The sequence below is a fragment of the Rhinichthys klamathensis genome, unplaced genomic scaffold, assembly GCF_029890125.1.
Source record: "Rhinichthys klamathensis goyatoka isolate OS25496 unplaced genomic scaffold, OSU_Roscu_1.1 h1tg000184l_1, whole genome shotgun sequence".
Classification (NCBI taxonomy): Eukaryota; Metazoa; Chordata; class Actinopteri; order Cypriniformes; family Leuciscidae; genus Rhinichthys; species Rhinichthys klamathensis.
Genome location: NW_026606712.1, coordinates 611,325 through 632,777, shown reverse-complemented (window position 1 = coordinate 632,777; position 21,453 = coordinate 611,325). Strand labels below are relative to the sequence as shown.

Here is a 21,453-nt window from a genome sequence, read left to right as displayed (position 1 = left end):
CATGTATAGAAATGGCCTTCCTTCTCTTTGCATGATGGTTTCACTGATGCTTTTTATACAGGCACTTCTCCAATCTTAAAATGTCATACTACCATCACACGCAAATTTTCACTCACCATGTCTTGTTTTGTGCAAAGGCTGGAAGTTTGGGGCCATTCATGGGCGATCTGGGGTTTTTCCTGTGGAGTTTGTACAGCCAGTGGCTGCTCCTGACTTCATTAGCATTCCTGTGGACAAGAAAGAGGAACCCAAGAATAAGCAGGGGCGCGTGGCCGCCTCGGCCGCTGTGGCTGTAGCTGTGGGGTCCGCTGCCGCGGCCCATGAACTGGGCCGGTCCATTGAGGTATATGTGCTTCACGGGCATGTAAATCCTGATTTATATGTAACATAGATCATTCTGAGAGCCGTTGTGTCACTGCATCAAACCTCTAGGTGGCGTCTCCTGTCAGTGAGTATGCAGAGGCCTTTACAGACAGTGCTGATATGGACATCGATGAGAGAATCTTTCAGGACAGCCAATACAACATGGTGGAGTTTGCCAAGAAATATTTCAGAGGGGCCCAGAGAAACAACGGGTCTGTTGATTACATCATGGGGCATTGCGAGCTCAAGTTCTCACAGTTGCATAGCTGAATTAAGAAAAAATAATAGATATACTGACATATGCTTGGATTTTGCAGTGATTCATATAAGAAAAAGTCAAAGAAGACAAAGGAATCCAGAGAACCATCAGAAATGGTGAAATTTTCCAAGGTACAGAATACACACCATACCATCAATTTTGAAACATTGAGGTTTTTAAAAGAATATAGTTCATTTAAAATTAGTATACTGTCATGATTCATCGTGTAATTTAATGAACAGATATTGAGGCTTTTCAGCTTTAAAAACCATAAAAGTATCATAAAAGTAGCACATGCATCTTGTGCACTATATTTCAAGTCTACTGAAGTCATATGATAGCTTTGTGTGAGGAACAATTTAATTAACCCTCATGTGGTGTTCAAAACCCTATAACACCTGTGGTGTTCCCGGTCAAAAATGACCGGGCCATAAAAAAAACCTTATAAATCACTCATTATACCATATTTTCACCCAATCTTGGATTCAATCTTTTTGTCAACATGTTCTCTTTCAATTAGGACTGGTTTTATATTTTGATTTGCATCTGAATAATCATAGGCCTCATTTATTTGAGAGTAGGCATTTCATTTTTTGAGTAATTTTTTAAAAAAAATTGAATAATTTTGGAAATATTAAATAAAATCTGAAGAAAATTGGTACTGTTGATCACACTAGTCAACTTAACATTTTCACCAGGAATTTTGTTTTGATACTTTTGTTTTGTAAAAAATATGGCACATAGTCACACTTGTGGTGTTCCCGGTCAAAAATGACCGGCCTATAAAAAATAGCTTATAAGTCACTCATTATACCATATTTTCACCCAATCTTGGATTCAATCTTTTTGTCAACTTGTTCTCTTTCAATTAGGACTGGTTTTATATTTCTGTTTGCATCTGATTAATCGGGGGCCTCATTTGTCTGAGAGTAGGCATCTCATTTTTTGAGTAAAAAACAAATAATTTATGAGTAAATTTGGAAATATGAAAAAAAAAAAATGAAAAAAATGGCTACTGTTGATCACACTAGTCTACTCTAATGTTTCACCAGGAATTTTGTTTTGAAACTTTTGTTTTGTAAAAAATATGGCTCATAGTCACACTTGTGGTGTTCCCGGTCAAAAATGACCGGCCTATAAAAAATAGCTTATAAGTCACTCATTATACCATATTTTCACCCAATCTTGGATTCAATCTTTTTGTCAACTTGTTCTCTTTCAATTAGGACTGGTTTTATATTTCTGTTTGCATCTGATTAATCGGGGGCCTCATTTGTCTGAGAGTAGGCATCTCATTTTTTGAGTAAAAAACAAATAATTTATGAGTAAATTTGGAAATATGAAAAAAAAAAATGAAAAAAATGGCTACTGTTGATCACACTAGTCTACTCTAATGTTTCACCAGGAATTTTGTTTTGAAACTTTTGTTTTGTAAAAAATATGGCTCATAGTCACACTTGTGGTGTTCCCGGTCAAAAATGACCGGCCTATAAAAAATAGCTTATAAGTCACTCATTATACCTTATTTTCACCCAATCTTGGATTCAATCTTTTTGTCAACTTGTTCTCTTTCAATTAGGACTGGTTTTATATTTCTGTTTGCATCTGATTAATCGTGGGCCTCATTTATCTGAGAGTAGGCATGGTCAAAAATGGTCACAATGGCCGACCATTGAAAGTGAATGGGAGAGACTGAAAATAACAGAACAATTTAGTTTTCAGGAGCATGTTCATTATTTTCATGTACACATATGAGCATGTGTGCTTGCAAACATCGAGCCCTTGGACCTGTGCATGTATCGATACATTTATACACACGCTATCCAGACACACACACGTTAAAACACACAAACTTTTTTAAATATTACACACATTCTTTTCCACAGAGAGAAATTTGATCCTACCCTAACCTGCATCTAATATACATTTATCCATCTGACATTACCACACACACACACACACACAGGCCGTGATCAGATTTTTGACTCAGAAACTAGTGAGGAGGAGGAAATTCAGGATGCATCTTGCAGTGAAGATGTTTCTGAAGAGGAAGGCACCACTGAATCGGCTACGGAGCTTGAAACAACTGATGAGGAGCAGTCTTCCAGTGATGAGGGCCCAGCTGAGGTTACCGTTTCATTCTGGTCAAAAGATGGAACTTTGTCCTGGCCTTCATCCCCACCTATGAGGCAAGGCAGGTTTTCTTCTGAAGGCCTTCCTCTTCAGAAACATCTTCACTGCAAGATGCATCCTGCATTTCCTCCTCCTCACTAGTTTCTGAGTAAAAAATCTGATGAATAACATCATGTGCAGAGCTGTTTTGCCATTGTGCTGCCACAAATGAATGACAAGCAAGGTGCTGTGAGGCATTTTATATATGCCTGTGCTATCACATGATGTATATTTGTAAATATTGTCTAGTTCTGTGTGAGAACCTCACAGTTCCAAAACAAAATGTCATAATATTTTGTCTGGAAGCTGTGATGAAACAAGACCATGAAAGAAAGATTCTTTTGAAGCCGGGTCACTGCAGTCACGGCCAGTTTGTGTGTGTGTGTGTGTGTGTGTGCGCGTGTGTATGCGTGTGTGTGCGTGTGTGTGTGTGTGTGTGTGTGTGTGTGGTAATGTCAGATGGATAAATGTATATTAGATGCAGGTTAGGGTAGAATCAAATTTCTCTCTGTGGAAAAGAATGTGTGTAATACTCAAAAAAGTTTGTGTGTTTTAACGTGTGTGTCTGGGTAGCGTGTGTATAAATGTATCGATACATGCACAGGTCCAAAGGCTCGATGTTTGCAAGCACACATGCTCATATGTGTACATGAAAATAATGAACATGCTCCTGAAAACTAAATTGTTCTGTTATTTTCAGTCTCTCCCATTCACTTTCAATGGTCGGCCATTGTGACCATTTTTGACCATGCCTACTCTCAGATAAATGAGGCCCACGATTAATCAGATGCAAACAGAAATATAAAACCAGTCCTAATTGAAAGAGAACAAGTTGACAAAAAGATTGAATCCAAGATTGGGTGAAAATATGGTATTATAAGTGATTTATAAGCTATTTTTTATAGGCCGGTCATTTTTGACCGGGAACATCTCAAGTGTGACTATGTGCCATATTTTTTACAAAACAAAAGTTTCAAAACAAAATTCCCGGTGAAACATTAGAGTAGACTAGTGTGATTAACAGTAGCCATTTTTTTCATATTTTTTTTCATATTTCCAAATTTACTCATAAATTATTTGTTTTTTACTAAAAAAATTAGATGCTCACTCTCAGATAAATGAGGCCCACGATTAATCAGATGCAAACAGAAATATAAAACCAGTCCTAATTGAAAGAGAACAAGTTGACAAAAAGATTGAATCCAAGATTGGGTGAAAATATGGTATAATGAGTGATTTATAAGCTATTTTTTATAGGCCGGTCATTTTTGACCGGGAACACCACAAGTGTGACTATGTGCCATATTTTTTACAAAACAAAAGTTTCAAAACAAAATTCCTGGTGAAACATTAGAGTAGACTAGTGTGATCAACAGTAGCCATTTTTTTCATTTTTTTTTTTCATATTTCCAAATTTACTCATAAATTATTTGTTTTTTACTCACAAAATGAGATGCCTACTTTCAGATAAATGAGGCCCCCGATTAATCAGATGCAAACAGAAATATAAAACCAGTCCTAATTGAAAGAGAACAAGTTCACAAAAAGATTGAATCCAAGATTGGGTGAAAATATGGTATAATGAGTGACTTATAAGCTATTTTTTATAGGCCGGTCATTTTTGACCGGGAACACCACAAGTGTAACAATGTAACAAAACTCCCACAAAAAAATAAGAAATTTTTCAAAAAAACCCTGAGATTTAGTTAAACCGTTTGGGAACAAAGTCACTAAGTTTCAGTCCAAAGCGATAACATTAACTAGTATTTTCGGGAAAAAGAAATTCTTCTCCGGGTCAAATTGACCCGAACACCACATGAGGGTTAAATATTCGCTAAAATTGGATCATTCAGTGAATAGAACCATTTCAAAGAATGATTCATTAATGAATTGTACATTGGGGATCTAGGGTGAATATAATCAGTGCTTACTTTAAATACATTTTATATGATTTTAATATACCTTTATATAATAATAATAATAATAATAAACATGGTTGATATATTGTATGAAGCTTTTTTTATGCATATTCTAATTGATTTTTGCTTTGTTTTTTTAGTCACCAATTCAAGAGTCCCTGATCGAGTTCACTGATGAAAATATGAACAGAGTAGCTGGAGAGATTTTTCTTGGTAAGCAGAATGTTACAAATTAAGTGACAGATTTTTTCTTCTGTCATCCATTTTTATTATTTTTTATGTTTACCATCTAATACGACTTCAATCATGATTATCCTTCAGCTATAATGAAGTTTATGGGAGACTACCCAATGAAAGGTCAGGCCGAGCAGGACGTTGTCAGCACCATCCTAAGGGTATACAACTCTTTAAATAGCCCAACATGCCTTGTCATCATGAAATATTAAGATACCAGACAGGAATGTGCTTAATGTCTTCAATCCCACTGTGATATAAGCCCAATCTCTGTTGCAGTTGAGTGGCGAATATGGATTAATGAAGGATGAAGCGTACTGCCAAGTCCTCAAGCAGATCACTGGAAACACCAGCTCCAAGACGTATAAGCTTGCTTTTTTTCTGAATGAGCGAACCATGTAGGACTCATTGTAATGTGCCAAGCAGAGTAACAGATGATCTTTGCTGTGTTTTGCAGGGAGAGTTGTCAGAGGGGCTGGAGGCTGCTGTACATCCTCACTGCATACTACAAGTGTTCAGAGGCGCTTAAACCTTACCTGCTTAAACACCTTCAGGATGTCTGTGCAAGTCCTGGGGTGCACTTTCAAGGTAATTTGCCTACATGTTACAATTACACAAATCACACTGATTACATATTAACTGACGATTACAAATTAACACGATATGTTGATAGGCATTGCCAAGGCTTGTGAGCAGAACCTAAGGAAGACGTTCCAATACGGTGGACGTGTTGAGCATCCCAATGGGATGGAGTTGAAAGCTATGCTGGTTAGTTGCACATAAGCAAATTTCAATGCTAATTTCAGTCACATTTTCACCAATCTGTGCTTAATTATGCACAATTGTTTTCAAGGCTGGAAGGAGCTCCAAGCGCCAGTTGTTTCTGCTTCCTGGTGGAATTGAACGCCACCTAAAGATCAAAACCTGCTCAGTAAGTTGCCTCTGTGATATTTATTGCAGCTTGGCCAATCATATTCATTTAGTAGGAAACGTTGGATTCTAATTCACTCTTGTTACTTTGAAGGTGGCTCTGGATGCCATTGAAGAGCTGTGCTATGAGATGGGTCTGCATAAACTTGAGGCCTTGGATGAATATGCTATATTTGTTGTCACAAACAGAGGTGAGATGACAAAAAGGAAAAATAACACATTGTTCAAATAATTTGCCGCTGATTGTTTTCAGTAGCTGAGATGGTAGAGATGATACGAGTAATACAAGCTGTTTTCTCATGTGTTGTCACCCTTTCTCCAGGTCAGAATGTCCGGCCTCTAAACAAAAGGGAGTACATCTTGGATATTGCTACAGAGGCTGAACACGTTGATAGCAACTACAGTCTGTGGTTTCGAAGAGTGATATGGACGCAGCCACTAAAGTTTGACAACGAGCTCGGAGTCACTATGCATTACAATCAGGTACATCAGTCAGACTGATTCAATTTCCCAGACATTCCTTTCATGTTTTGTGCTGCTTATTTCATAAGTTACAAAGATCTAAGGCATTTGTTCTTGTTTTGATCTAAGTTATCGCTGTTCAGGCTACTAATCTGATCTTCATTCATATTTTGCAGGTGTCCCCTGACTACTTGAAAGGGCTGCTCAATGTTGTCCCACAGGGTAAGGCCAGTGAGCAGCAGCTTCAGCAAGTGTCAAAACTGGCAGCCCTGCAACATCGTGCCAAGGACTCGCTCTACCTGCCGTCCATGTAATGCCATTGATCTGGCGTCACGCACTGAATTTATCAACCAGAGGAAGAACTGAAATCTTATGTATTCGTCAAAAGCTAAAAAATGTCACATTTACAAGTGACATTATAGACATTTATAATTGTACAAAAGAGTTCTGTTCTTTTGACCTTTACATTCATAAACATTTTTTGAACAAATTTGTTACGGTTGCACAAAACTTTTAACATAGATACGTTGATAATCAAAAAGATGTTTCTTAAGCAGAAAACCAGCATATATGAATGATTTCTGAAGGATCATGTGACACTGATGACTGGAGTAATGATGCTGAAAACTCAGCTTTGACACACAGCATTAAATTACATTTTAAAATATATCAACATAGAAAACAGATATTTTCAATTGTGATCATATTTCACAATTTTACTGTTTTTACTGTATTTTTGATCGAATAAATGCAGCCTTGGTGAACAGAAGAGACTTCAAAAACATTGACCCCCAAACTTTGAACAGTTGTGTACACACACTGACCATTTAGCATAACTGCCTGATCTCCAAGCAGAAAATTGTAGTTGTCGAGGTATTCAATCCCAGGTATCATTACTAGGTACAAGCGAGAAATTATTCACTCTGAAGAAGATGTCTGTCTACATATTAATTACTGTGTCAATTCTAGAGAGGTAAAACTTGTGATTGTAAAAACACTTGTGTTTATTGTGATTGTTCTGCTGGCCCCTGATGGAGAAAATCACCTGGCTAGTGTACCTGAGGTCATTTAAGTTTGACACCTCATTTATAGACCAACTTTCTCTTGTTCTTTGCCATCAGCCATGAGGTTCAGGAGTGTATTCCCACCCAGCTCTTTGGTCTCCAGAGGCCCCAGCAGTGGTTAAACATGGTAAACCAGCATATGCAGCAGGTGCAGGCCCTCAGTCCTCATCAGGCCAAAGCACAATTTTTGGGTGAGGTGTTGACTTAGGAGAACAGCCAATGTGGAGGCACGCAGCCATTTATTCAAAAGGCTGATTGTTGTACTCGTGTTTCTGTTTCAGGGCTTGTGAGTGCTTTTCCCATGTTTGGCTCATCATTCTTCTACATACAGAGCAGCAGCAACGGTGCTATCAACACCCCGTGTGTACTGGCTGTCAATCAAAATGGTCTGAACTTTCTAAGCAAAGAGACTCATGTAAGTTTAACCCCTTGTTTCCCAATCTTTACTAAAAGCCTGTGTGAAGATAACCTTTTAAAGCTGTATTTCTAAGACTGCATTATTTCTTAATTTAATAGCTTAACTTAATTTTTTTCATAATTTCTGTCATAATTAAGACCAGGCCAGCTGACAGTCTTGCCTGGGCCCGGGACAAGATCATCTTAGATGGGCCCCCACCCCCCACGATTTTTTATATTTTTTATAAAACACCATATACTTTTAGCCAAACTGAATAATAAAAACACGTTTAAATGGGTACATTTTCTATAAATGTCTTCATTTTCTTTTCTGACATAGCTTACTGCAGTTCTTGTTAAAACACACTAGACATGCAAAATCTGTGCATTTTGGGCACTTTTTGTGTAAAATCATATTTATTTTTTGTCCATCAAAAGTGTGCTTTCACTTTTAATTAAGCATGAGCAGCAGCAAAAATAGACTCGGATCTGACCCATTATCTGTTCACCGATGATGACAGTGACGCATTTCAGCCGGCTTTTTATTTCTCATCTCCATAAATATATCTAGTAGTAAAGCTAATGCAAGGGCTAGAAATCAATGAATTCTTTGCTAATACTTCCTCATCATCATGAGGAGCGCAGTTTGCACCGCTTTCTCCTTTCCACAAGCGCTTGCTCTCCCGTGGCGTCTGTCGTTGCTATGCAACAATGAACTTAAGCGCGCCTGTAAAAACGAGCGCGCCGCGTGGCTATTATGAGCTAATATCCAAAATATTTCCATATGTGGCTCTTTCCTCCTTTCTTATCAACAAGTGGATTTACAGCCACCATCAGCAGCACCGCCGGTCGCCATGTCTCAGCGCTTTTATGAAGAGGACGCAACTAAACGCGCTTTGAGCATGCACGCGCATCAAGTACCGGGTTTGAGAAAACCTGGTACCGTGGCGTGACGTTTAAAAAAAAATTAGTACCGACTTGGTACCGAAGTACCGGGTCTTTGACAACACTCATAGACGTTGGCTGCGCTGTTTCTTACCTTGCTCTACGTTGACTTTACTAACGTTAGTTCCAGCTTCACCGTCACCACCTTTTTAAAAATATTTGTTTAGGACATCTCAAAGGCCTCTATTTTCTTCTCATTTCTTTTCTTTTCTGAGCACCGGACTTGTGCTGACCGGACATTTTGAGCGTAACGTTAGCCTACTGAACTTCAAATCAAATGACAACATCAAATTTTGATCAGTGGCCAAACCATTTTTGTTTTGGGTGGGTGGGTGGGGGGGGGGGTGGGGGGGGGGGGTTCTTGACCACTATTTCAAGGACAATTAGGAAGAAAACAAATAAAAAGATTTTATGTAACTCAAATATTAGATTTTTTTTCCACAAATATGGCTATTTTATTTATTTTTTAACAAATATTCCATAATTAAATGAGGGCCCAGTTCTGGGCCCCCCCACTACCCTGGGCCCGGGACAACAGACCCGTTTGTCCCCCCCTGTCGGCGGGCCTGATTAAGACAGTAATATATGTTTAAAATGAATTGAGAGTGAGTAAATAATGACAGAATTAGTACAAAACTTTGAGGTTGGTGAGATAAGAGATTTATTTCAAAAACATTCATTTATGTTCACCAAGGCTACATTTATTTAATCAAAAATACAGCAAAACAGTAATATTGTTTAAAAAAGGTTTACAGCTTAGAATAACCATTTTCTATTTACTTAAAATGTAATTCCTGTGATGTCAAAGCTGAATTTTCAGCATCATTACTCCAGTCTTCAGTGTCACATGATCCTTCAAAAATCATTCTAATACGCTGATTTAAAGAAACATTATTATTATTATTGATGTTGAAAACAGTTGAGCTGCTTATTATTTTTGTGGAAATCGTGATACATTTTTTTTTTTCAGGGCTCTTTGGTTAATAGAAAAGTAATAAAGGACAGCGTTTATTTGAAATTGAAATATTTTGTAACAGTATACATTTCTGTACTGTCCCTTTTGATCAATTTAATGCGCCCTTGCTGAATAAAAGTATTATTTTTTCAAAAGTCTTACTGACCCCAAACTTTTTAATGGTATTATATCTCTTTAAGGCTCCTATTTAAATCATTAGCACTTTTCTCTGTATTTTAGTAATAATGATGCATGTCCTAGATAAAGATTTGATTGAATTTTGCACCAATTTATGTAAAAGAATGCATTATTCTGGGATTAGAATATGTAATCTGCTTTGGCACTGCTGTCCATTATACCCTATATTTGCAAATGTATTTGCATTTCCTCCCAAGATATTATATAACATAGTCACATATAGACTTCACAGCTGTTTTCAATGTTCCTCAGGAGCCGATGGTGAAGTTCCCGCTGAAGGAGGTCCAGTCCACCCGGACACAGAGGCCCACAGCTGGCTCCAGTTACCCGTACGTGGAGATAATGCTGGGTGACCTAATGTCTCAACGCATTACACAGTTACAGCTGGACCAGGTATGGACTTTCAACTAAAAGAGGGAATGTATGATTCCAAATCATCACACAATATAAATCTAAGTCATATATATAAGTCATATATAATGAGTTTTCATTTTCACTGGGCCAGTGTGGGCTGAGCTTATTCCTGTGCGTTTTACTTTACAGAGCCTTGAGCTGTGCCGTGTCATCGCCATGCATGTGGAGAACCTGCTGTCCGTACGAGAGAAGAGACTTACTCTGCCGCCCAGTGAAATCACACTGCTCTAGCACGCCTTCTCACTGATGTTATTTATTAGTACTTTTATGGCAATAATTGCAATCAGACACTATTAAACTCATACACGTCCAAAGCCAGCTGTCATTATTGATAGTGCAATATGTCTGTTTGCAATTTAACCAAGTTCCAGGATTAGATTGTTATTCGCAACAATTTGCATGCTTTCCATTAGGGTGAACATATGGTCCCATAGTTTAAAACACTATATTTCTACCTCTAGCTCTGAACTCATGATCAGCAAGAGTTTATTTTTTTTATGAGAGAGAAAGAGTAATAAAACAATGTAGCCACTGTTTTTGAAGTTGCACTACTTGAGACTATTATGATTTAAATATTTATACAATGTTTTTATTATGTTAAATTCTCTATGTGGACGAAAAATGCACTATGTACAATGAATGTAGGTATAATATGAAGTCTTTATTCTAAATAAAATAAATCACAGCTGTACTGTTCTCACAATTTAATTTAATAACACTGAATGCACAATGAATAATATTAACATTATGCTGTTAAATGTTTGTAAAAAACAAAACAAATTGATGCTTGGCAGTTCAAACGTGTGAATAAATAGTTACGCCAGCCGAATCCTGATCCATGTTTTCCACGCGTTCGCTGGCAGTGGGCGTGGCTTGGTGAATTGGTAACAGATTCTTCCCTCTGATTGGCTCTCCTGAGACGTGGTTCCTGCGAACTTGCCCTGTGGTTAAACTGCATAAACACACAGCTGAAAACTTGCACGGCTTGAGGAGTGGATACAAAAGAAACTGGAGCTTGCATGAAGGATCACATTGTTTCTCTGCACCGATTCACGCCTAACGGAATTTCTATCAATCTGAGACGGTGCGGGCTGTGATATATCTCTGATTCGGCTTCAGGATGATGAAGTTTAGGTTCAGACGGCAGGGAAATGACCCTCATCGTGAGAAAATCAAGCAGGATCTATTTGCATTCAATAAGGTGTGTGGGATATATAGCGTTGGGTCTCCTGTGTCTCGAGGATGCATGCGTTTCGGGTTGCACTGAAATCGACTGAAAGAACATTTAATTCAAGAAAATATATAAATAATTACATGCACTGTTTAAATGTTGTTTTTACTAACACGCAACTGTTAACGGCAATGTTTTCCAACTATCAGGGCCAGATATATAGGCTAAGTATCAACAATATACACGCATGAAAGTTGTTTGCAACAATTAGTACTTTATGTATAGCAAGCTTTTCTTCTTGTTAGTGCACAGTTGGACTTTTATAGCTTTATGAGAATGAAAAATGTGTTTGATATTCAATCATCTTCATCAGTGGAGCTCATTAAATCAGATAAGATCAGGGCGCGTTGTCTATTGTGAGTGACCTCAAAGTTTACTCATTTGTATCTTCAGCGGTTAGTTTTTACATTTTTCCAACGAATTTCAATTGCAGAACAGGAAGTGTCTGTCATGCAGTTTCTTTTACTTAATTTTGGTATGTTTGACAACTTTTTTATTTATTCATTTGCATAGAACATAAATAATATATGAGATTATATAAGAGCTAAATATATTAATTTAGTTCAATGATAATTTTATTAATAAAAAAAAAGAATGTTTGTTTATTGATGTTGGTTTCTGAGCCTTGAATGTATCCTGCAGTGGTGCTGCTGGCAGCAGCAGGGTGATTGTAAGGATTTGTAGAGCTCTTCATAATGAGGCTGCTCTTAAATCATAATGAACATGTTACTGCTCCCCTGCCAGAAACACAGAAAGGGTTTGATTGTTGGCTCTTTACTGATGACCAAACTCTGGCAACATTTCTAGTCCTCCTCCTCATTGTAAAGCATCATGAGAGATAACATTTTCAAACATCTTAGGTTATAGCCCTCAGTTTTTGTTCATTTCTCTAATTCCGCTGATGACTTTTATCCACAGATGGTTTTTGTGGTGTGGAAGGCGTTTGTGTGTCATACTGATGAAGTGTCATGACACTGTGTATAATGTTACAAGAAGGTCCTGTTATTTACTATGACACACTTTGTCAACCTGTGAAAAGAGATCTGCATCCTTCGGCCAACTTCAAGCCTTGTTTTGCTTAAATTCGTGCCCTCTGTGTGTTGATTTAAGATGACGTTTTTAAAGGTGCCCCAAAACATGTTTCTGCAAATCATTTTTGATAGCTTGTGTGAAGATGAATTTAACATTGTCTGTCAAATCTACTAGGTTTCCTTCTGTACTATTTCTGGTTCTGTATTTTTGTTGTTGTAAAAACAAGGAAATCCCCTTCCTGTCAGGATCGCACAACTACTTGGTCAATGAAGTATTAATTGATTTCTTTTTTAGTAGAAAAAGAGGAATTTCTTACATTTTCTATCTTACGTACATTTACATGTGAGTTTAAGTCCTAAAGGTGAGATTTCCTCTTTCTTTTCTTTTTTTTTACTCAGACAGTTGAACATGGATTCCCAAACCAGCCAAGTGCTTTGGCCTATGATCCCACACTGCAGCTTATGGCCATTGGAACTAAATCAGGGGCCATCAAATTGTATCCTTTTGTGAGCGCTTTACTAAAATGGAATTAATGATAAAAGTTCTTCTCTTTATTTATGTTATACACTGACTACCACTTGAGATTTATAAAAAATATTTTTGTACTTTATTCAACAAGAATGCATTACATTGATCAAAAGTGGACAGTAAATACTTTCACATTGTTACAAACAAAAATAAATTCTATACAGTATCCTGAAAACCAATGTATGTTTCCACAAAAATAGTAGGCAGCACAACTTTTTCCATGTAGACACATATGTGGACAAAATTCTTTTTTTTTTTGTTATAAAACGATGGAGTTATTTGTATTTGTCTATATAATGGTGTCCAAACTTTGGCGAGAACCACTGACATTTTACATCAACAGGGTTATTAAACACTGACTTCTTCAATGTTATAGTATTAAACTCTTTGCATCCTTGATGATACTTCTCCAAACTCTCAGTAATTTTCATAAAATGTTGAGAAAGATTTGGTCATGTTTATCTCGATCGATGATACAATGCAGTGAGGGAACGTCCTAGTTTATGGTTCACTGATTGTGATGAATTACTCTGGATGTATGGCTCTGTTGTGTTGAAGACTTGAGTCATCTGCCTTTGTACACAGTGTGACTCACTAAATATTGTGCTTGACCTATCAAACTTGGTACTTTAAAAACAAACTTTTCTAAATTGTCATAATTATAGTTAACGCTGTCCAGGCCTGAATCTTTAAGTCCAGTGGGTTTAAGGAATGTTTAGGAGGGTATTATCAGAATAAAGTGTTGGAGACTCCTTTGGTAAGCTATCATTATCTAGTCCTCTTGGACTGGACGAGTCAAACAGCCAAAACATCATGGATGGAATACATCCAACATTCTTTCACAGTAATGCTTGCTTTTTTTTCTTGAGATGGAAGCTGAGATACGAGCAGGATCAGTGATATTATGATGATTGTGATGGTACAGTGCAGGTCTTTGAGCTTTAGGAGGCTGGTAGTGTCAGGCACAGCCCAGCTGAGAGACGCTCAGCCTGCAGCCTTGACTCACTCGGTGGGGAGGGTGGGAGCTGAGGACAGCCTGATCTGACAGCCTGCCACTCACCAGATCTGAGTGAATATCTGACAGCACTTAGAAGCTAATGCCTCGTCCGTCAGACAAAAAGACTCAGGATAGAGGGATGACAGAGACTGGTTGGGTGTAAATAAAGGGTTGATTAATGACAGATTTGGCTTTGAAGGTATTTGATTGGGTGTTGAAGGCTGTGTGATGAGAGATCAAAGTTTGGTTTACCCATTCTGACTCCATCCTTATTAAAACTGGATGTCTTTGAATAATTGCTGGGAATATAGTGTTAGCTTAGTGTTGGTCAGTCTCTCTCTCTCTCGCTCGCTCTCTCTCTCTCTCTCTCTCTCGTTTTGTTGCTTTTTTCTGTCATCAAGAGTTTTTTTTGAGAGACTTAAGTTCTGTTCAGACGTTTCCTCATAATTTTATTTTACAAGGAAAACTAAATGACTTGGCGTCACACTATTTTGTTTTGTGCTGAATTCTGCGGAATGGATTTAAATGCTACAGCATAAATAAAATTAGCCCAAATATGTAATAAACTAGGTGTTTTTTTCCCCTTGTCATATTATATTAGGTGGTAGACCTATTTATCAATTCATTGCATCATTTATTTTTTATTAGTTAATTTGAACTTGGTAAAAATCTGTTAAATTAACAGAAATCAACTTATTGATTCTGCAATCCTATAATATTCTTTTTCACAAATAAAGAAATAGTTAAAAATATCACTAAAAAACAGGACACTATAATCTGGTAAATTTGTGTGCACTGGGAATTATATATATTTTCAAATAAAGACAAGGTAAACACTAATTTTACATATAGCACACAGTGAAAATGACATGGATTGATATAGTAGGCACCAGGACAAGCGAAGTAAAGTTTGAAATCAAGAGTTAAAGTTGCCGATCGTGCGTCTCCATTGGCAGCTGAACTCCCCTGTCTGCATCCGATTCGCACAGACCAATCATCACACACACTAGAGTAAAGGGGATAATACACGGGGCAACTTTTTGAGCAATGTTGCTGAGTAATGTTGCGTCAACGGGCAACCAGGTGAGACACAGGGCCCACGACCACTCTAAAGAATCCAATTAGAAATTTGTTGCCCGTTCTCAATGGGAAAGTGCCCCAGCAACATTGATTAAAAAGTTGCCCCGTACATCATCACCTCTAACACTCGTTCATGCAGGCTACAAATGCACACTTCAGAATATCTCACAGCTGAATTCGACTGTCTGCAAGGTTTAAAAAATTAATTGTTTACTAGACATTCAAAGACTTGTTTAAATGGTATAAATGAGTATATGGTGAATGCTAACGGTAGACGAGAAAGGGACTGTGATATTACAGTGTTTGCCGTTCTATTAGTAATAATAAAAAAGCTAATGGTTTGTATGTTGTTTACTTGCTTTGTTTAACAGTTCTATGTAATAAGATATGATTATATTGTGTGCTCAGGCACTGGCAGTCTCAATGCTGTCAAAATAAAAGTCCCACTTATGACACATCAGCCAAACAGAAACAGGCCAATGCAGATCGGTCTTGGGGATATAACGGTCGACCACTAGTAAATAGAACTTTCGTAAAGTTTCACAAACTAACAAACCTGTTAAAGGGGTGGTATAATGCCCGTTTTTACAAGATATAAAATAAGTCTCCGATGTCCCCAGATTGTCTATGTGAAGGTTTAGCTTAAAATATCCCACAGATCATGTTTTATAGCATGTTAAAAATGTCCCTTTTTGAGTGAGCAAAAATGTGTAGTTCTGTTTGTGTCCCTTTAAATGGCAATGAGCTGCTGCTCCCGGCACAGAGGGCGGAGCTTCAAGAGCTCCTGTGTGTTAGCAGCTCCGATTACCTCATGCAGACACGCACTAAAATGTCAGAAACTGTTCTGCTTTTAACTGAAGTCGGACAATGATGGAGAGACTAAAAAAAAAAGTGACAACGTAGAATGCAACAGGACGTTTCTGAATGGTTAGTTGATGAATTTATGTAGCTGATGTGGAGTTAACTATCTTCAAGTCATTGATTAGCATATTCTTTAATGAGAATCTATAAATTGCTAGTGTTTGAACTGTTGTAAGATGCCTACAGAGTGACATGCTAGTGCATTTGTGTTACTTACTGTATTGCAATAATTGTTAAAAGACGGGTCCGACAGTTTGAGCAGACTCCCAAATGTGCTTTACTACAACAACTCTTCCTCTTCTCAACACTGCTTGCGTGTTCCCGGGGTCTATGTACATTTTAGGGTTCATGTGACTATCCTGGGAGGAACATTGTGTGTACAACATTGTGAAATTAAGGAAAATCTACTATGGAAATCTACGCTTTTAGATTCTATATCGGCCGATTCATTAAGCACAGTGGAGACCCAGTGACTCCAAGCTCTTTTCCTATAGGACGGTCATGGCATAAACATGGGCTGAATCAATAGCCATAATCGGTTGGATGAAAAAACTAGCAAGATCTTTATGAACAAACTATTTAGTGAAAACAGAATACAGTCCACAGCAGAATTTTTTCAGTTCTTGCTGAGTTATTTGATTAAGCTGTCAGTGCTTTCTTCATTAGTTAGGAAAAAACTGGAACGCTGCTGTGGTTTGATAAGCTCCATTTTATCTGGATTGGTTCCAGCTCCAGATGTGTGGTTTGCACATCAAAGGCTAGATTGCTGTGATGTGCATAGCTCTACAGCTCTGATGTCATCCTGATGTCAGACGCCAGAACGGCCCAGTCTGAAGCGCGTCTGATCAAGGGTGCTGTCATCAGATTTTGTCCAGTTCATCCTGTGCAAAGCTGTTAACAGAAGCTCTGATATATTAATTTATTATGTGACTAAGCCATTAACCATGCCAGTGAAAAAAAAAAAGCTCCTTTTTTTAAAGTTCTTAACTGAATGATTTTTCTCTGATTCAATTCTTTCTCCTTTTGCAGTTTAATAGAGTGCTGCAGGGTTGATGTATTTTTTTTGTTGGCCAAAACCCGAAAATTAGTTAGCTTCTTAGCACTTTTTGTTCCATCAACCTTAAATGAGTAGTTCACTTTTTAAAAAAAACTTTTGCTGATAATTTACTCACCCCCATGTTGTCATCCAAGATGTCCATGTCTTTCTTTCTTCAGTCGAAAAGAAATTAATGTTTTTGATGAAAACATTCCAAGATTTTTCTGAACTGTTGTAGCCAAACGGTTCAAGGTCTAAATGCATTTCAGTGCAGCTTCAAAGGGCTTTAAACGACACCAGACGATGAATAAGGGTCTTATCTAGAGAAACGATCTGTCATTTCAAAAATAAATAAAAAAGTTAAAGTTTTATAGGCACAAATGCTCGCCTTGCGAACTCTCCTGTTCGAACTCGTTCATCAAAATGAACAAATCTTTTTTCGAGTCATTGACTCGTTCATCAAAATGAACGCATCTTTTTTCGAGTCATTGACTCGTTCATCAAAATGAACGCATCTTTTTTCGAGTCATTGACTCGTTCATCAAAATGAACGCATCTTTTTTCGAGTCATTGACTCGAAAAAATCGTTCATTTTGATGAACGAGTTCGAACAGGAGAGTTCGCAAGGCGAGCATTTGTGCCTATAAAACTTTAACTTTTTTATTTATTTTTGAAATGACAGATCGTTTCTCTAGATAAGACCCTTATTCATCGTCTGGTGTCGTTTAAAGCCCTTTGAAGCTGCACTGAAACGGTCATTTAGACCTTGAACCGTTTGGTGCCCAGCAAAGTGCATTATATGGAGAAAAATCCTGGAATGTTTTCATCAAAAACATTAATTTCTTTTCGACTGAAGAAAGAAAGACATGGACATCTTGGATGACATGGGGGTGAGTAAATTATCAGCAAAAGTTTTTTTTAAAGTGAACTAATCCTTTAAGTCGATGTTTTTGTTTTTTTAATGGGTTTATGGTTAAATGCTCGAATAAGGTCTTTGGTTAACACAAGCTCGAGATATTTTCACGTTTTATTCTATGACATAAGTAATACCCCACTCGTGATTTTATTAAGCCTTCACTTGACTTTAAAAAATGGCATTTTCTAAATAGGACAGATGTTGTCACAGACTTTAATTTCACCTACTCACTAGTCTGTTTCCACAGCCTCGCTGTGTTTATAATTGCACTATTCTAACTCAAATTTTATGGGACAATGTTTTTAAATAAAGACTGAAGAGTTGTCATCTTAGTGATGATGACTAACAAAGTTAATTGATAAGGGAAGGAGGCGGCGGGAACCGGCGAACGTTCAACACACTTTAATAAATAAACAAACACAAAACGAAAGTAAAAGCGGCAGCCCCTCGCGGAAGACTGCCGCACACACATGAACAAAACATAACGTAAAATAGTCCAGGCCTGGTCGTCTCTCATCCTTCACTGTCCTCGCTCCTCCTTTTATGCTTCCACGCAGGTGCAAAATAGCATGTGCGCAGGTGACGCTCATTATCAATCATGCCACCGGCCTCACCTGGTTCTCATGACCCTCGGCATCGTCCAGCTTGCCACAATGACAATGAAGTCATGCAACTGTGGTGGAGTGTCTTTATAGCCTATGTATGTTTAAACTTTTGCTGATTGAATTTAGGCTTCAAAATTCATGAAAGTTGTTCATTCGTGAAGATTATGATGAACAAAACCTGTAAGAATCAAACCTTTGTTGGTCACAGAGCTTATTTTGTGCAGCATTCCAAAAGCCAATGGAAAAACCCTATTAGGTTTTTGTCGAGGGAACAAGTGTGATGCTAACTTAGAGTTGACCTACAAAATATCTCATCGCTGCAACACTGTTTACCGCTATCTCAGTGGGTGAAAGGCACTGGGTGTCCTGCCCCAAAATCTACGAATGGCTTACTGTTTAACACTAGAACCGCCATGGGGTAAAATTTACCCATAGCTGTTTTTCAAATGTTCATAACAGATTTTCAATAAAATAAGTCTCCCAGTCATTGATTTTTACTAAAATTGTGTTATGTACAATCAGCTGTTAAAAATTGTTTAGATAAAACCAGATTAAAAACAGGGCATTTATGCCAGCAAGTCAAATTTACCTATATTTTCGTGCCGCTTATGTTTAACGTTCTATGTTATTAGGCAGTGCCTTTCTCCCACTGAGATAGCGGTAAACAGTTTGTCACAATGGATAATATTACACCACCCAAATATGTATTTATTTTCTTCTAATTCTCGTTGTCATTGCAGGCTGGTTTAGCCTACATTCAATTCACCATTAAGAAAAGTGAGTAGTGTAGCCTGCTTAAAATAGCCTAGAACATAAAACAACAGGACAAAAACAGTTGATGACTAAAAATAATCATTTCATGACTCTAGAGTACACATTACTTTGTGAAGACAGTGGCATAATACAGTGACATAATACGTTTTTTTAAGGCGTATTAAAACAGTAGTCATGTGCATAGGTCAATTTTCCCCACTGGCGGCTTTAGGTAGGCCTATACAACCAACGACCCCTGGCGGTTCTAGTGTTAACCAAACAATGGAAGAGCAGGTAGATGAAAACTTTTGGGAAATTACTAACTTCAATATTTATGCCATTACTGGTGCAGAAATGTCGAACCTTTAAAATCCAGCCATTTTTTTTTATGAGCCAATATTCTTGATCCTCTGAAGGCTTGCGTTTAAATTAGATATTTACAGTTGCCTTTTGTTTCTTGGCCTCAGTTTAGTAAGCTTTAAATGTAATTTGAGCTTGTCTGGTCATAAACGTGTCTCCGCTGCAACCACAAATTGAGGCGCAGGGGTTGGAACTATATTTTAAAGCTAAAGGGGAGGACAGACGAGGGGTAAGATTGGAAAGCATTGAGACTGCTGGGACAGAGGAGCTGTTGGAAGTGCCGGATTCACTCCTAAAGAATGCATCTGGCTGTGCCCTTAGACACCCTCTGCTGTAAGAGGACATTCCTCTGCACTATTGTTGCCAGTCCTTGTCTTAAAGACATCTTTTGAAATGGTTTCCCGGGCCACCGCTGGAACAGGCTGGTAATCAGGATGTGCTTCAGATTTGAGGAGCGACAGCTTCCATGATTGACCGTCTCTGGCAGGCTGTGCTATGTAACAGTCATAATCAACAACAGAAGCAGCATTTCTGACAGTGCTCAAATGAGGTGCTGTCCCCAAAATGAATTTCGTCATTGCCATGGCATCCCCTTGCTTACTTGGCACACATTAGAGCTCATTAACCTAATCTAACAGGCGCCATTTATACTCTATCACAATCATTATAAATGCTCATACTGCTGCAACAAAAAGAGGTTTAAGGCTTGCATAGTGAATCATATTATTATGGTATACACAAGGATCGATAAGACTACAACTTATCAGCAACTTCTGTTTCATGCCGACTTTAAAGTGCACTTATTCTCCATTATCAAGGGGGTTAAAAGAATTTGAGTATAACCAATCACACATGCAACACTTCCATGATATATTTCTTGCTAGATCTTGAAATTGTCAGTCATCTTTCCAATCGTTGTTTGTCTTCTCAATCAGGCGCAGTAGCTCTGCGTGAATGGATCTGTATGCATAGTCTTATCCTAGTGTGCTAGCTATCTGTTTTCTTCTCCCAGCGGCATTGCTGCAGCTCTCTGATCTAAACCAGGAAGCTTGCATCTACGCCACTGCAAACACTCAAACATTTGTCTGGTCTGGAGGCATAGGCTTATCACAACTTTTAGTTTGGCAGATTGCCTCATGAAAGCCTGATACTCTCACATTTCACATTCCCACATAGGGATGTCCTCTCTTCTTATTGAACACAGCTGAGGAAACACTCGAACACCTCTTCATTGGTTCATTCATAACTTTCCCGTTTTGCTGGAGCTGTTTCTTGGAGATGGTTTTCGAAGGTGCTTCTGAAGGAAATTTAAATGTCTCTCTTTGCATATCTTTTCTCTCATGTGTCTCAGCCTAAAGCCATTAGTATTCTGTTGTGAGCCTCATGGTCACACACAGGGAGCTCAGAATCAGTCCCCTTCCCCCCTGTAGTGCACTTCTGTGGCCGGTAAGCAATCTATAGACCTTTTGGAAACTCTAATAGTGAAGAAGACTCATTGAAATCTGTTTTATGTTCATTGCTGCCCAACCCTCCACTTAAAGGGCCACAGTTTAATTACGAATTGTGGCAAGTTACTGGACGGGAAAGGGTTTGCCTGTGGCTTCTTTATAATGACCTTAGTCTGGTTTGGAAATAAGCAGAACAGATGCAGGAATCTCCTTCCAGTTCGTCTAATCAGTGGTGACATGAACTGAAAATGGCCATGCACTATCGGGTAAAACAAAGTTCACGGTTAGTTCTTTT

At 38.0% G+C, this 21,453-nt stretch overlaps 2 protein-coding genes across 4 annotated transcripts in view; both read left to right on the top strand.

The window, feature by feature from the left end:
• The window catches only part of myo15aa (myosin XVAa), a 69,377-nt gene extending 58,402 nt beyond the window's left edge, over positions 1-10,975 (top strand). The window contains exons 50-65 of the mRNA XM_056261618.1: positions 138-343; positions 433-575; positions 681-753; positions 4,854-4,926; positions 5,035-5,108; positions 5,227-5,309; positions 5,405-5,535; positions 5,621-5,715; positions 5,801-5,878; positions 5,972-6,068; positions 6,200-6,360; positions 6,516-6,649; positions 7,461-7,594; positions 7,685-7,818; positions 10,150-10,290; positions 10,441-10,975. Coding sequence (XP_056117593.1) covers positions 138-343; positions 433-575; positions 681-753; positions 4,854-4,926; positions 5,035-5,108; positions 5,227-5,309; positions 5,405-5,535; positions 5,621-5,715; positions 5,801-5,878; positions 5,972-6,068; positions 6,200-6,360; positions 6,516-6,649; positions 7,461-7,594; positions 7,685-7,818; positions 10,150-10,290; positions 10,441-10,542 — 1,859 coding nt within the window. The 3' untranslated portion in view covers positions 10,543-10,975. The remainder of the gene's footprint in view (positions 1-137; positions 344-432; positions 576-680; positions 754-4,853; positions 4,927-5,034; positions 5,109-5,226; positions 5,310-5,404; positions 5,536-5,620; positions 5,716-5,800; positions 5,879-5,971; positions 6,069-6,199; positions 6,361-6,515; positions 6,650-7,460; positions 7,595-7,684; positions 7,819-10,149; positions 10,291-10,440) is intronic.
• A 290-nt stretch (positions 10,976-11,265) lies between these two features.
• Positions 11,266-21,453, top strand: part of llgl1 (LLGL scribble cell polarity complex component 1) — a 41,369-nt gene continuing 31,181 nt past the window's right edge. For 2 of the 3 annotated variants that reach the window (XM_056261616.1, XM_056261615.1), the window contains exons 1-2: positions 11,267-11,512; positions 12,973-13,070. In XM_056261616.1, coding sequence (XP_056117591.1) covers positions 11,432-11,512; positions 12,973-13,070 — 179 coding nt within the window. In that variant the 5' untranslated portion in view covers positions 11,267-11,431. Of the gene's footprint in view, positions 11,513-12,972; positions 13,071-21,453 lie in introns of all 3 variants that reach the window. The other variant, XM_056261617.1, reaches the window with a different exon arrangement.